The following is a 13,151-nucleotide window of genomic DNA, read 5'->3' as shown; positions in this document are numbered from 1 at the left end:
TTTACCTTTAACCCAAAACATGATCGGGAAACATTTAAATACAGTTAAAAACTGACAAGGGGTGAAAGGGAAAGGAGACAAATTAAAATCGAACTTTTATAATTCTTATATAGGAATTGCCCTTATTTCTTCGCCTTTCTTTCTTTTTTTCAGGGTACTGCAAAAATGCAAGAGGCTGTGCATTTCAAAGCTAAGAAAGAAAGATAAAAATAAAAGAGGGTTAAAAAGGGAAAAAGGTCCTACCCGGATTCGAACCGGGGTTGTCCGGATCAAAACCGAAAGTGATAACCACTACACTATAGGACCCTAGAATGGACGATTGCTTTTCTTTTCAATACCTCTCTCACGGTAAATCTTTAATTAAACCCCACAAAATATTCATGTCGCAAGTCGTGAATCTGACATTTGTTGGAATGAAATTCTAATATCATCTATTTAGTAGTATATTATCACATGCGGTGTAAGAGGATGGCATAAAGATTGAGAAACAGTCATCCAATCTAATGGAAGCTGAGACGCGAGGATTGATAATGTAATAGGAAAATGAATGACAACGTATAAAACGAAAGAAGATAAAGTAATAACACTATGTAGAACTATCGATTCCCTTTTGTGGATTCCAATATCCTCGAGGAGAACTTCTAGTATATTCTGTACAACCTAATATTATAGCCTTTAGCAACAATGGAATCCCAACAATTATCCGATTAGTCACATAATTTGTTAAGAAATATAGAAAGCTTTTCTGATACATGCTCGAAGAATAACAGAAATTTCGGTGATTTACCGTAGGTTTAATATTGAGACACAGGTGAAAAATGAGATGATCGTTGGAAATCCACTATTGTAAAAAGGCTCTATTAATAGGTACACCAAATATACTAGTGGTTATTCCCGAAGATATAGGAGTCCCAAAGAAGGAAGCAATAATGCTGTATGGTATGATGCTTTTTCTTCTTTTCTTTTATACATTGTCATCCATTATTCCTACTATATTATTGATTCTTGCATTCAGATTTTACTAAACTTTATGAAAGTCTGGACCTAAATACACTGTTGTCATAATTTAAGAAGTCTCATAGGCGCCGTATATGATAGTATATCAGTAATAAGAATACTTGTGGATAGATGGTAGTTGATTCTTATTCCACCAGATATTGTAGTTTATTTCTAAGAGCTAGTAAAGACACATATTCTACAATTCTATATACGTGGATATTCCATGCTGCCTTTGTGAATAAGGCAAAGAAAGTTTTACTTGAAACAAAATGATACAAAAATTATCCAACATCGAAGATCGATGGAAGAAAAAGAAAAGATAATGAAGGATGCGAGGTTCGAACTCGCGCGGACAACCGTCCAACAGATCTTAAGTCTGCCGCCTTAGACCACTCGGCCAACCCTCCACAAAATTGCTTGCCTGTTTTTCAGGCTCCACTACTATTAATTCCTGGAACAAGGCCTAGAAAGAACATTTGAAGAACAAATGACTCCGATGAAGATTGTACTTTTCTCATAGATCAATATGACCTTTAAAAAAAGGACATAATTATAAGATGGTCCTCCATGATTTTGTGGGAATAAATTAACTATCGTCTTGTTGGAATGAAATTCTAATATCTATTTAGTATTATATTATCACATGTGGTGTAAGAGGATGGCATAAAGATCGAGAAACAGTCATCCAATCTAATGGAAGCTGAAATGCAAGGATTGATAATGTAATAGGAAAATGAATGACAACGTATAAAAGGAAAGAAGATAAAGTAATAACACCATGTAGAACTATCGATTCCCTTTTGTGGATTCCTATATCCTCGAGGAAAACTTCTAGTATATTCTGTACAACCTAATATTATAGCCTTTAGTAACAATGGAATTCCAACAATTATCTAATTATTCACCCAATTCTCAATCAACTAGTATTCATCTTACTATCATATTATATAGGATGTAAGAAGATGACACAAATGATGAGAAACAGCCATCGAATCTGGTAGAACTGGAACGCGAAGAAGATTAATAATGTGATAAAACAACCCTTAAAGCATAAGATGTATAAAACGATATTTTAGCCATGAGTTCAGCGCGCCGAGTTACACATCATTAATTACGGTGAAGCGACGTGACTGAACTGGATGAAATGACAGTGGAAAAATTTCCTGAGGAATTTCAAAACCATGATCATAGGCCGGTTAGAATGTTCATTGTTCTGCATCACTTCGGTCAAGGCGAATAAGAAAAGCACAGCAGAGGTCATCACGTAGCTACAGGAATTGCTGTGAACGTTGCTAGATAAATTTTCCTTTTTAGTCCTGATCCCCCCTGTTTCTTCCCTCTCCCATCATTTTGGTATAAGATCTCTTTTCTGGCAATAATGTTCGAATCTGTCAATTTGGATGAAAATTCTCCAGAAGATAAAGAACTTGTTAAGGTTTTGTCCCCACCGGGTAGTTATCTTTCTCCAGCTTCACTAGACAGTGGTTCATCGTTCACAAATAGTGGAACTTCGGCTAGCTGCTTTGAACCAAAAAATAATCTACCCTCCTTATCATTTTTAAATGCTAGAGCAGGTTCTTTAGGTGGCATTTTTAATCATAAACAGATGACCTCACCGTCAAATTCGAATATAGCAGGCGAAAATGTAGAATCGACCACAAATAGTAACGACAGCAGTGATGGAAATGCAGGCCATTCCACTACCTCACAAAAAGATGATAATGGACGCTCTTCCTTAACACCGAATTCTGCTGTAACTTCAACTGTTACGGACAAGAAGGGAAATACGGTCAAACGGAAGTATTCCAGAAATGGGTGCTCTGAGTGTAAGAGAAGAAGAATGAAATGTGATGAAACCAAACCGACCTGTTGGCAGTGTGCAAGATTGAATCGTCAGTGTGTTTACGTTTTAAACCCAAAAAATAAGAAAAGAAGAACCTCCAACGCTTCAAGAGTAAAGGAATTCAAGAAGCACGGTGCTAGTCTTGATAACGATCATCACAATGATCGCAAGCGTCAGCATTCGTCGTGCAAGGCTGAGAAAAAAATAGCAGTACGATCAAATTTAGATGATGATACTACGGACACCAAGCAGATTAAAGATAGTGCTAAGAGCGTACCTCTGGATGAAATAGAATCCCTAGAGATTCCAAACTTTGACCTTACCACCACAATGGATGGATATGATGTTAATTTGCTAATGCAAAACTTGAATGATATGGTTAATATGAAACTTCATGACTCTTATTTATTGAATGAAGAACTGAAAGGATTAGATTTACCCGATTTAGACATTCCTGAACTCTTGCCTGCTCCGAATGCGAACAGTAGCGTACCTATATCCTTTCTGGTGAATAATGTAATAACTTTTAACACAAAACTAAGCTCTTTCAAACTAGGCGGCATTCACGATAAGTATCTAAAGATATTTTACTACGATTGCTTAGACTCAATTGCGCCTTTTTTTCAAAACCAAGGAAACCCGTTAAGAGATATCTTGCTTTCATTCGCTAAAAACGAGGCCTATCTTTTATCTGCCATTTTAGCAACAGGAGCATCTATAGCGTATAGAAAGTCTAATAACTTGGAAGATGAGCGGAATTATTGTGCGTATTTGTCACATTGTCTAAGTTTATTGGGGGAACAATTCAAGAATGAGTCAAACGTTTTAAATAGAATAGAACCTATCATTCTAACAGTAATCATGCTTGCGTGGGATTGTATTTATTCTATGAACTCCCAATGGAGGTCTCACCTAAAAGGTGTCACTGACCTTTTTAAAAAAATTAGCGCCGGGAACTCCTCAAAAGTCCTGAACGTTGCAAAATGTTGGTTTAAAGTTATGGAAACATTTGCCAGTATAAGTACAGTATTCGGCGGATCTCTAATTGATAATAATGACCTTGATGCGATTTTTGATCCATATGATTACCAATATGTTGACTCATTAAAATTCCTAAATATTATGACTCCATTAAATGAATTCAACCTTTTAAGAGGGCATAAAGAAGATTTCGATCTTGTCATCAAAGAGGTCTTCAAATCACTCAATATAATCAGGTCCACCGAAAAAAGCTATTTCTCAAAAGAAAAAGGTTTGTTCACCAAGAAATTAGACTATTTGCTTTTATCATCTCAAACTTCATCGGAAAAGTTCAAAGATCAGATATCATATTTCAATACCCAGAAAATTCTTGTGGAAATTGACAAGCAATTAGATTACGAATTTATTGACAAATCGGGTATCATACCTTCAGACAATCAATCACACCCTAGAATTAGTAATATTCATGATAATGCCATCGATATGGTGAAATTGAAGAATGGTGAAGAAATTGCCATCAGTTGGTATGATATTTCTCATCAAACACAAGTTTTATCTTTTTTGTTGATTGTATTATTGAAGCTTTTAGGTATGCCGAAAGAATCAAGTACCATTCAACAAGTGGTCAAAAAAATCATGTCTTTTTTTAAATTTTTAGATAGTGACTCACCGCCGCAAAATTCGAGGACTTGTTATAGTAATTTTGCTGTATTGATAGCTGGTTTAAATGCAATGGACGAAGAAACAAGAGCGATTGTTAAAAGATACTATAAGATTAATGGTGGAAAATTCCAACGACTCACAGAACATAATCTTAACAGGCTAGAGAAGGTCTGGTATGGTAAAAATCAAAATTACAGGTTGGAAGAACAAGACGTCCTAACATGGTAGTCGTCTTTTCACATAATAATTTTGCCTGTTTATAGATTTATAAATTGTGTACGGAAAGTTACACTGACACATTAAAAGTCCGAGAATTATTTTTTTTTTCAGAATGCTGTGACAAAGCAGGAACCGTGCCTTCAGCTTTCTTTTTTGCTCCAAAACGAAACCTTCCATAAAAATACTATTAGAAAGGTTTGTTATCAAATATTAAAATAACTATTAAAGTGATACAAATATATATATAGATGACGATGGGTATAAAAAAGCTCGTTTCTAATCATCAACTATACGTTTCTTGATCAAAATGCACTGAGCAAAATACTGTTGTGACAGCATAATTGCTTGACGAAATGGATTGAATGGATCCATTATATTAAAAAATGAGTCTAGAATTGCACTTTATGATAGAAAATAAAAATTCGACAAGAAATGGTGACAATTTAACGAACGAAAATAGTGAAACGTCAGGAAAATAAAATAAAAGATGATAAAAGTTGAAGATGGAGTAAAATAATCTTGTCAAATAATCAATAGAGACAGTTTTATCCATTTATAGGAATGGCTTGAAGTAGAAAATTCTTCAAAGATGATCGGAAGAAAGAAGAAAAGAGCACATAAATTGACATGACGATTGGCCTATTCTTCAGACTTCTTGGACTTCTTAGATTTCTTGCTCTTCTTAGACTTCTTCTTCTTGTCCTTACCCAATTTTGGTGTGGCAGCTGGTCTTGGGCTAGCAACTGGAGCTTTTGGAGCCATCACTGCTTCGGCATCACTAGGTCCAAAGTGGTATCCTAATTTGTCAGCACCGAAGTGGTTGGCAATTGGGACCAATAAGGTTGGAATAAAACACATCAAAATAAGATCAATGATACCATAGAAAATACCGGCAGAATCTGGTTGCAAAACGTTACCACCGTCGGTGATACCGAAACAAGTTGGGTAGGCAATAATCCACAAGAACATAATAATGCAGAAGAAAACAAGGAATGTCAATCTGATATCGTTATCTCTTTGTTTCACCAAGTTGTAACTGGTGGTCATAACACTAATACTAACGACAATAGCAGCACCAAGACCGATGGTGTAGTAACCCCATTTGTAGGTCGAGTGAACACAAGCAGCAATCAACCAACAAACAGTGAAGAATTCAGTAATGCAAACATTGAAAGCCATTTGCCAAAATGGAGTACCAGCTAGCATACAGATTTGAATAATTGGCCATGGCAAAGCTAAGAACCAACCAACGTATCTAGAGTAGAAGATTTGTCTATAACCTGGATGTTCTTTTTGAGTAGAAGTTTGGACATGGTTGTACTTAGCCCTGACAGGAATCCAACCTAAGTTAGAGGCCATGGTGAAGTAAGCGATACACATGAAAAAGTTTGGAGCAATACCGGTAAGGTAAAAGAATCTGTCATTGACTGGTTTTCTGAACATTAAGAATGTTAAAATTAAACCGAATAATAGGTAACAACAGAAACATGTCCAGAACCAATCGGAACCACGACTAGTGATGTGGAAATCCGCACCGGTTGGAGGGTTGATCTTGATGGCTTCGTTACCACCTCTTTTAATTAAAGTTTCAAAGGTAGACATTGTTATTTTTCTTCTTTGTTCCGTGGGTTAAAGGAAGAGAATTAGATATTAGGTGAAAATTAGGTATTAGTTAAAATTAAAGCAAAAAATTAATGTTAAAATAAGGTCAAAAATTGGGATGTAGAGAAAGAAAAAGTTATTAAAATAATAATATTTTTGTTCGAGGAAACTTTTTATTTCTGAGTTTCTTTTATTATTCTTTTTCTTCGCAATGTTTCTTAACAATAAGGACAAAAGATAGTGACAGCGATCTAAGAATTAAAATAAGTTTAATATAAAATAAAAAGAAGAACTTGATAAGGGAAAAAGAAGGAATAACGAGAAATGGGAAAGAAATGAGGATAATATCTTAAGTTACCGAAAAAGACACTACTTATAAATGAAGAAACCGGGTGAAGAGATCCTTTGTTTTACGAAGACCGTATTTATACATTTCCCTTCATGTCTATGTGTGATAAATTGGAAAACCATTCTGGGATTAAACTGCTTTTTCTGACATCCTTGTGCAGTCGTTACTGCGATTATTTACATCTTTACTGATTCGTATGAGTGTTTATTTCCATTTTGCCTTTTTTGTCCAGGAAAACTAGAGATGCCGATTTTCGGTTAACAAAAAAGTCCTGGTGAGGGAAAAAAAACGCTATTTTTTCTGCTTACTGCACTAAGAATTAGTCGGAGAAGAGTGAGCTAGGAAAGGGATGGAACAGATGACGACGAAGAAGATTAAGTAAAAAAGGTAAAGGGAGACGAGATAGTGACAAGTATCTCTTTTTTTATTGCCTTTTTCATATTACCTATTACCGCAAACTGATATATTTCTCAAAGGAGAAATAGTAAAGTGGATGAGGTTTGGGTCTCTTGGTAAGCGGACTACATTCGCAAGTTGCATCTTCCTTTCGAACTATTAATTCCCTCCATCGTCTCCTCACCAATACCGGCACAATTTTAAAAAAAAATTTTTCTTTTTCAACTCCGTTGTTGAATTACGTATTCCTCTTTATGGTAAGCGCTAAGATGAACAGCATTGAAAAGCGAAAGTTGCATGTTTAAAATTCATAACATGACAATTCGTTCAGTATTCGCTTCATTTGCATCCTTGGTAAATTTTGGCCTGAATTACTTTTTGAATTCAAGAATCAATGCATATAATCCTGCCCCCTTTCCAGTTTCGATAATGTGCACTGATTGCATATCTGACTAAACTTTTTTTTTAAGCGACCTTGCCTCGAGGGCGAAAAAGAAAGAAAAAAGGGAGTGAGGTCGGCGGCAGTGTCTTTTATTGAACTGAATTAAAACAGAAGAAAATTACTTAAGGGCAGCTAATATCAACCTGCTTCTCTCGTCACTCTAACAAAAGTTAAGAAACTAATAGACTTAGGCTTATAATATCTAACTAAACCCAATGTGTCTTGTTTTGTTGTGTTCCTTTTTTCGACGCTACCATGCTACCTTAGGCCATCGATGAAGAGAGGAAGGTGGAAGTGGAAGCGTTAGAAAAGGGAAATCAATGTGGTATAGTGAAATCAGCTACCATCCTTGTATGACGCCCATACCTTCCAATTTCTCCTATTTTTTTTACGCAGTGTAGCAATGATAGACTAAAGCCGCCCTTAAACAAGATCGAGAATAAGTGAAAGGGCGTTTCTTTCTACATGAACTTAGTCTTTCACTCTTTTTAAAATACTCTACTTATATAAAAAAAAAAAGATAGGGATTTACAATGTTAATTATTACACGCAGCATCTAGCGTATGATTGTAGGTCCCGAATGCCCCGTTATTACCCAATAAAGCAAATTAATACGGTCTTTTTATAAAGCTGTCCTTCTTTTTCGGGGTAGTTGTTCCGTGAAATCCGTACATGGGAACAAGAAGAGCAAAAAACCCTTTTTTAAATAATCCGAGAGTTTGACAACATGCAAAAAAAAGCGCAAATGTCGGCGGGCCAAAACGAAAAAGTCGCTCATAGAAATGGAAAGCACTACCGCGTTTTCAAAACAAATAAACAAACAGAGTAACCAATCTGTGTGGAAACCAAAAAAGTAGGATGATTTGGAACCCAGGCTGGCTGTTCTCCTTCTCTTACCTTCCTATACGGAGCCTAAATGCAAAAAAAAAAAAAAAAAAAAAAAAAAAAATATTTGCACTGCTCTAAGTGAGAGGTCTTCTCTGTGTATTATTTTTTGTAGAGGCAGTGAAATATAGAAAATAATTAGGGAATACGAGCACACAAGGTATTTGATATTCTTCATTAGTTTCACTTGTAGTACGTATTGTCCTTTGATAAGTTCTCGCCTCGCGTCTTCAATAAAATATCTTTTCTCTTGAATGTGGCATTCTAACTTAAGCGCCTTTTGCGTATTTTGCAAAATCTATAATTGAGATGTCATTGCTGTGAGCGCCGATGCGTGAAACACATCGTCAAAAAGAATATATTTTGACAAGGAAGTGACTTTGCTGAAAGCCGTTTTTTATGTAACCAAAGCTCTCTTTCATAAAGAAATCGAACTGTGTTATGTTCACCTGTCAAATTCGGAGAAAGTGTGCGCAGTATGATCAGAAACGATGGCTAATTCTTGAATTGCTTTTGACTTCTAACGCTCGATTTCCCTTCTTTTTATTCTTTGCTTTTATATTTTTGCCTTCATTATTGGTTTTCGTCGCCTTTCTTGCGAACAAACAAATAATGTGGCAAAAGAAAGAAGCAGTAGGAACATATAATAAATCCAACTTCTATCTGGTAGCCTGCAGAAAAAAAGAAACGTCTTTTGCAACATTTGTAAGGAAACACACTTCGTGACCACTCGTCTATCAGATGTAAACGTTAGTATTTTAATTATCAATAATATACTTTATATTCCTTAATAAATATTATATATATCAATAGTAATAATACGGCCAAAGTAATTTGAAACATCTAGGTAAGTTGATATTTATAGGCGGCTACCGTTGGTCTCTAAAAACAATTGGACTCATACTTTTGCTCTTACGCAATGATGAGCGCCCAACTTAGTCAGGCACGCGCACCTTACTTGTCCCTCCCCACCAACATCAAGTGGTGCAGAAAAAATGTAAATAAAAATATTATGGGCTCGAGGATCATTATGTTTGTAGCTTCTGTGATCCTGACTGATTCATTATTAATTTTCTCCTATTGCCACTTGCTGGGCCCATTACCCGTCTGCTCGCCTGTCTTAGTAAAAAATTATTAATCCTGCGGGGCTGCCACGGCTCAGTGTATTCACAAGCCTTGGCTCCGTTAGCAACCCCTTTCGCACGATTGGGATTACTTACTCTCTGAACGACAATGAAGCGTATAAAAGTCAACAGGCGGCAACACGATCAATGCCTCTAGCCATACTCACTTCTTTGCCTCCTCTCAAAACTATTTATCTCATCGAAAGATATAAATAATAAATCATCGCTCCCTCCCCCCTAATTAAAAACCCAATTAAACACAATGCCAAGAGTAGCTATCATCATTTACACACTATATGGTCACGTTGCTGCCACCGCAGAGGCAGAAAAGAAGGGTATTGAAGCCGCCGGTGGCTCTGCAGACATTTACCAGGTGGAGGAAACTTTGTCCCCGGAAGTTGTCAAGGCCCTTGGCGGTGCCCCAAAGCCAGATTACCCAATTGCCACTCAAGATACATTGACCGAATATGATGCCTTTTTATTTGGTATTCCAACTAGATTCGGTAACTTCCCTGCTCAATGGAAGGCTTTCTGGGACCGTACCGGTGGGTTGTGGGCTAAAGGTGCTCTACATGGTAAGGTCGCCGGTTGTTTCGTCTCCACCGGAACTGGTGGTGGTAATGAAGCCACAATTATGAACTCTCTGTCTACTTTGGCCCACCACGGTATCATTTTTGTCCCATTAGGTTACAAGAATGTTTTTGCCGAATTGACTAATATGGATGAAGTTCATGGTGGTTCACCATGGGGTGCAGGGACCATTGCTGGCAGTGACGGTTCAAGATCTCCTTCTGCTTTGGAACTGCAGGTACACGAAATTCAAGGCAAAACTTTCTATGAAACCGTTGCGAAGTTTTGAAACATTAGAAGTATTACCTTGGTTGCCCGCAGGTCTTCTCTTGTCCATGGAAATGAATGAACATGTACCACAGTACCTCGTGATGAAAGAGGGGCCACTATCATGTATACGTAAATAAATATCTTTGGAAAATATATAAACTGCAAATACAGTAATTTCTTCGGACATTTTTTAAATAATATTCACAGGAATATATAATATATTGTACAGGACTAGAATTGACCGAAAGTGGAAAAGGAAACCTAAAAATTCAGTCTTTGATTAATTCCAAGTTTACTCCATTAATTGAAGGCTTGATATTTTTATTTTCAACCTGCAATTCCGCGCATTTCCTTAAATCTTGTAAGAATCCTAGACAGTTTTCATTAATAGTTCTCGTACCCATATTTTCACGAATGCATTGATCATATTTCTTCATTGGCTCATTACATTCACTCATGATACTTTTCACACTGGGCACTTTTTCTCTAATGCATGTAGATAACGTCACTCTTCCATCTCTACACTTTCCAGGATTTTCCTCATTATCTCTTATGCACTTATGATACTGCAAAAATTCCTGTGGGCAATTCGCCACAACGTCTTCTATAACAATCTCATCCAAAATATCAGACATCTTTCTTCACTTGTCTTTAACCTATTTCCTCAGTCATTTATAAGAGTATGTTTATATTGAGGGGGCACCTGCAAGTTCGCCTTAAACGATTCCTTAAAGTGGAAGAAAAAAAATAAAACTCCGAGGTCGGATGTGCACTTTAAAGCATCGCTATCTCATCTCTCCCATTAAACCACAGAAAACATAAAATTTCTATTTCTTGTTTGCTTTGATGCGTAAATGCAAGTAAATGGATCCATTTTTACAATATAGGTTAGGTAACATTTCATTAAATGAATTTCATAGAAGGGCTATTCAAAGCGAACTAGAGAGGATTCTTGAAGATCCCTTACCAAACATGAAGAACTACCGATTTAGCAAACAATCCAGCTATAATCTAAAGAAAGGCACTCCGTTGAATATAGGCGTCAATTGTCTTGACATTGATAATACTGGTCAAGTATTGTTAGGGGGCGGAGATGATGGCTCTCTTTCCATATGGGGTTTAGAAGAATCATTGCACCATAATGATGGAGGTGAACAGGAATTGATCAATAAAAGATTAAACTATATCAAGCGACAGCCTCACCAGTCTGATGATGAACCTGCTCAAGTGGCGGGTTATAAGAATAAAAAATCACGAACAAACGATAGCAACGCTATGAGATTGGTGCACAGTTTTCAAACACAAAGAAATAAATATCGAATGTATAGACAGTCTAATGGTGCAGTTTCAATTCCAAGATCGCACATATCAAATAAAACAAATTCCCCTACCGGGCGTGGTGAGCAGCTATCCGAAACCGATCCAGAAGCTTCCATATCTCACCACAAATATGGCATAACAACTTTAAGATGGTACAAAGCAGATAATGGAATGTTTTTCACTGGATCCAATGATAGAACTGTCAAAATATGGGACACAAACAGACTTGAAGCAGTTCAAGATATAAACCTGGGGTATAAAATAAATCAAATTGACAATAACGTTGCCGACGACAGTTCTTTGCTTGCGGTTGCAAGTGAAGATTACTACCCGAGATTAATCGACCTGAGAACCATGAATTCAGGGATAACCACGCTCGGAATGGGAAACCAAACACGAATGCAATCTGAAATTTTATGCTGCAAATTCAACCCCGTGAGGGAGCAGATTATTGCATGTGGTGACATGGAGGGTGGAATAAAATTATGGGACTTAAGAATGAGAAACAGATTGTATTTAGAATTGAAGAGAAATAAAAACGGGCTCAAGACTATAAATAACGATGATGACGAGGGCCAAAGCGACGTTTACTTTAGTTCCAATCAATCAAAAGCTCATTTAAGATGTTGTAGTGACATTGTTTGGAACAGTGAGGGTTCAGAACTATGCTCAATTGGCATGGATGGAAAATTGAATATTTGGAGGCCTTTTACGGAAATTTTGCAACCAAAAGGTATGGCTAGTTATTTCCAGTTGGGACCACAGGACCTGAGCCGTATCAAATACAAAAAAAGAGTTTCCCAAAGGCTACTTTGGTTTGACAAGTTTTTACTGTGTATTACTGACAATGGAGAAATAGAAATATATAATACGGAAGAAGAGAAACTTTGGAACAAGCTCGTATACCCAATGGTTAATCAAGTAAAAAAAAACCTGGCGTCGCATTGTCAGTTTAGTTCAATGGTCGTGCAAACAAATATGATGAATTCGGTGGGCCTCAAATTATTCTTTGGAACCAACAACAACACTGTTAGCGATGGAGGTTCCATCTTTGAATGTTCATAAATAGTGAAACACTGTATAGAATAGAATAATAGTCTTAGCGGCTCTTATAATTGACAGTTCCTTTACCTGGTTATTACCCGGAAATATGATCGCTACGCACGAACATAAAACTAATAACTATATGCAATTGCCTCGATCCCAGGCTTACTGGACGTATTTTGTTAAACCCTTTCGCCTCGTATATTATCCCTTCCACAAAGCACTCTTCAATAAAGATCATTTTTCTTGTCATCTTACTTCACTTTTTAGCTGTGGCCGCTTTTCTGACATAATATTGATAAAAGTCGGGTTAACTAATTCCGGGCCGAAAGCTTTTTTTATTCACTCTATTTTTGTTTGCATTTAAACTCACAGTGGATATTGAAGGAAAGAATCAGCCCTAAGATTGTGTGACAAGCCTTTTGCAAGACAGAACAGGAGAAC

At 36.6% G+C, this 13,151-nt stretch overlaps 5 protein-coding genes and 2 non-coding genes across 7 annotated transcripts; 3 read left to right on the top strand and 4 right to left on the bottom strand.

The window, feature by feature from the left end:
- Positions 1 to 234: 234 nt before the first annotated feature.
- Positions 235 to 306, bottom strand: SPAR_Dtrna8Q. Its single transcript has one exon. It is a non-coding gene; the product is annotated as a tRNA-Gln (tRNA).
- A 1,016-nt stretch (positions 307 to 1,322) lies between these two features.
- Positions 1,323 to 1,406, bottom strand: SPAR_Dtrna7L. Its single transcript has one exon. It is a non-coding gene; the product is annotated as a tRNA-Leu (tRNA).
- Positions 1,407 to 2,377: 971 nt separating this feature from the next.
- Positions 2,378 to 4,714, top strand: LYS14 (Lys14p; the record flags this gene model as incomplete). Its single annotated transcript, XM_033909396.1, has 1 exon — positions 2,378 to 4,714. The coding sequence occupies one exon, from the start codon at positions 2,378 to 2,380 to the stop codon at positions 4,712 to 4,714; it is 2,337 nt and encodes a 778-aa protein (XP_033765287.1).
- Positions 4,715 to 5,344: 630 nt separating this feature from the next.
- On the bottom strand, positions 5,345 to 6,307 carry MRH1 (Mrh1p; the record flags this gene model as incomplete). Its single annotated transcript, XM_033909395.1, has 1 exon — positions 5,345 to 6,307. The coding sequence occupies one exon, from the start codon at positions 6,305 to 6,307 to the stop codon at positions 5,345 to 5,347; it is 963 nt and encodes a 320-aa protein (XP_033765286.1).
- Positions 6,308 to 9,765: 3,458 nt separating this feature from the next.
- Positions 9,766 to 10,362, top strand: PST2 (flavodoxin-like fold family protein; the record flags this gene model as incomplete). The annotated part of the gene is made up of 1 exon (XM_033909394.1): positions 9,766 to 10,362. The coding sequence occupies one exon, from the start codon at positions 9,766 to 9,768 to the stop codon at positions 10,360 to 10,362; it is 597 nt and encodes a 198-aa protein (XP_033765285.1).
- A 250-nt stretch (positions 10,363 to 10,612) lies between these two features.
- MIX14 (Mix14p) lies at positions 10,613 to 10,978 on the bottom strand (the record flags this gene model as incomplete). Its single annotated transcript, XM_033909393.1, has 1 exon — positions 10,613 to 10,978. The coding sequence occupies one exon, from the start codon at positions 10,976 to 10,978 to the stop codon at positions 10,613 to 10,615; it is 366 nt and encodes a 121-aa protein (XP_033765284.1).
- A 229-nt stretch (positions 10,979 to 11,207) lies between these two features.
- Positions 11,208 to 12,728, top strand: RAD28 (Rad28p; the record flags this gene model as incomplete). Its single annotated transcript, XM_033909392.1, has 1 exon — positions 11,208 to 12,728. The coding sequence occupies one exon, from the start codon at positions 11,208 to 11,210 to the stop codon at positions 12,726 to 12,728; it is 1,521 nt and encodes a 506-aa protein (XP_033765283.1).
- Positions 12,729 to 13,151: the final 423 nt, after the last annotated feature.

Source organism: Saccharomyces paradoxus, chromosome IV, assembly GCF_002079055.1.
Source record: "Saccharomyces paradoxus chromosome IV, complete sequence".
Taxonomy (NCBI): domain Eukaryota; kingdom Fungi; phylum Ascomycota; class Saccharomycetes; order Saccharomycetales; family Saccharomycetaceae; genus Saccharomyces; species Saccharomyces paradoxus.
The sequence above is the reverse complement of the archived record's forward strand: the minus strand, read 5'-3'. Positions and strand labels throughout refer to the sequence as shown.